The sequence below is a fragment of the Geospiza fortis genome, unplaced genomic scaffold (genome assembly GCF_000277835.1).
Source record: "Geospiza fortis unplaced genomic scaffold, GeoFor_1.0 scaffold37, whole genome shotgun sequence".
NCBI classification, from domain to species: domain Eukaryota; kingdom Metazoa; phylum Chordata; class Aves; order Passeriformes; family Thraupidae; genus Geospiza; species Geospiza fortis.
Window position 1 is genome coordinate 218,059 of NW_005054449.1, and position 2,190 is coordinate 220,248.

The 2,190-nt window shown below is 45.3% G+C and overlaps 1 protein-coding gene across 1 annotated transcript in view; it reads left to right on the forward strand.

Moving 5' to 3' along the window:
- The window catches only part of CBL (Cbl proto-oncogene), a 30,106-nt gene that overhangs the window by 16,977 nt on the left and 10,939 nt on the right, over positions 1-2,190 (forward strand). Inside the window, exons 10-11 of the mRNA XM_005427659.3 lie at positions 903-1,034; positions 2,128-2,190. Of these exons, the coding sequence (XP_005427716.1) occupies positions 903-1,034; positions 2,128-2,190 (195 nt within the window). The remainder of the gene's footprint in view (positions 1-902; positions 1,035-2,127) is intronic.

A 2,190-nucleotide genomic window follows, 5' to 3' on the forward strand; every position in this document is an offset into this window, starting at 1 on the left:
AAACACTGTTCCTGGAGGGCTTTTTTTACATATTTTAGGGAATCAAAGCAATTTTCTTGGTGTGATATCCTGTCAATGTTGGAATTTTGTTGGCTTCGTTGAGCTCAAACATACGTGAAGCTTTTCAAAATTCAGCAGCACTAACTTTGATTGTAAAAAAAGAGAAAATAAAGACAATAACAGGTGCTGTGCTGCTTTGTTAAGTGGAAAACCAGCTTTCCAGAGACAAAAATGGAGGGTTTGGTGCACACCAGTGCTCTGTAGTGAAAGCAGTTTGCACAGGGACAGGAGCTTTGCAGCAGATCGTGCCCTCTGGTGTTGAAAAGCTGCTTGTCCGTGCTCAGGGCCCCCTGAGGCAGCTTTGTTACTCCATGATGGCCGCTCCGTTTGTGTTTCTAAGTTGCATTTTTGTTACTCTGTCAGGATAACTTGATTCGTGTTTCTAAAGTGCATTTTTGTTACTCTGTCAGACAGCTTGGTTTGTGTTTCTAAGTTGCATATTGTGTTTCTAAAGTGCATTTTTGTTATTCCATCAGGACACCTTGGGTTGGGCGTGCAAGTTGCATTTTTGTTACTCCATAAGAGCAGCTTGGTTTGTGTTTCTAAGTTGCATTTTTGTTACTCCATCAGGACACCTTGGGTTGGGTGTTCAAGTTGCATTTTTGTTGCTCCATCAGGACACCTTGGTTTGTGTTTCTAAGTTGCATTTTGTTACTCCATCAGGACACCTTGGGTTGTGTTTCTAAGTGTGCCTTTCCGTGGTGTCTCGCTGCTGAGCTTGGATTGCTCCATTCCTGGAGGGCAGTTGTTACTCACAGAGCAGTTTGTAGCTGGAGAGGCTCTCCAGAGGACAGGAATTCCTGGGCTGAGCCCCGTGCTGATGTCCCATTTCTCTCTCTCAGGTGGAACGCCCTCCCTCTCCGTTCTCAGTGGCTCCTCAGGCCGCCCTGCCCCCCGTGCCGCCCCGGCTGGACCTGCTGCAGCAGCGAGTGGCCAACCCCCCCGGGGCCTCCAGCCCTGGCACCACTTCCAAGGTCAGACACACCTCCTACTGTCCCCTTCAGTGGGATTCGAGTGGGGCAGAACAATCTGGGGACCCCAACCTGTTCTCTCTGACATCCCCAAGTACTTTCTTCTTTTTCTATCTGGCATCCTGAACTACCAAATTATTATTACTGCTGTCACATTCTCTGGTTTCAGCCTCAATCCCTGCACCTTTGGATTTTCCTCATATTTTGTTCTAGCTGGTACAGAAGGTATCATATTTCTCTCCCCCAACTTTTCTGCACTCATTTCTCCATCAAGCATTTTTTACGTAGAAAATGAAGGAAAGAATTCAATGTGTGTGACTGGGAGAAGTGAACTGGCTTTCTGATTGATCAGCAGAAGGCAGGAGGATGATCTTGGTGGCATTAAGTTAATGGTTCTTCATCTGGTTCAGATGAAATAATGAAATTAGGGAAGTTCAGGCAGAAGAAAATACCAATTTCTGTGAACATTCATCACTGACTGATGAATGTTAACTTGTACAAATAACCCACAATTGAATCAGTTTTTAAAATAATGGGGAGGCTCTGTTTGGATTCCAATCTAAGGCTGCTGTAAGCTCATGTTCTCCCTCAAGAAGAGGAATCTGGGTGTAGCTATAGGACATGAAAGAACATAACCACACACTGCTGTTCTCAAGGTGAACAAAAAAGGGAAGTTTATTTTTTGACTCCAACATTTATAGCTTTCTAAGAGTGCCAGTGGATTGGAGGGTGACAGTGCCACCTCTCCAATGACACTGGACAAACCAACACTCTATCAACTTTCTCTTCTTTCATAAAGGAATGCAAAACAATGAGTTATTTACAAAAAGTGTGTGAGAGAGTTTGCTACAAGAATGTCAACATCAAAAAGCTTAGAAAATCTTAAAAACCAGGGCGACAATCTGGGGTGTTCAGAGCCTGGCTGGTAGTAGTTCCTGTGTTATCTCCTCAAGCTTGTGTAGAAGGTGCGGAGACATCTCCACATTCTTGGAGATGATGTGCTAATATCAACAGATAAACCCACCCCCAAACTCTCCCTCCTGTTTATCTCTTCTGCCTGGGTTCTAAGCACTCTTTCTCTCCCTCCTCCTCCCAGGCTGCTTCAGGTGCTCTGCACAAGGACAAACCTCTGCCTTTCCCCCCCACGCTCCGGGACCTG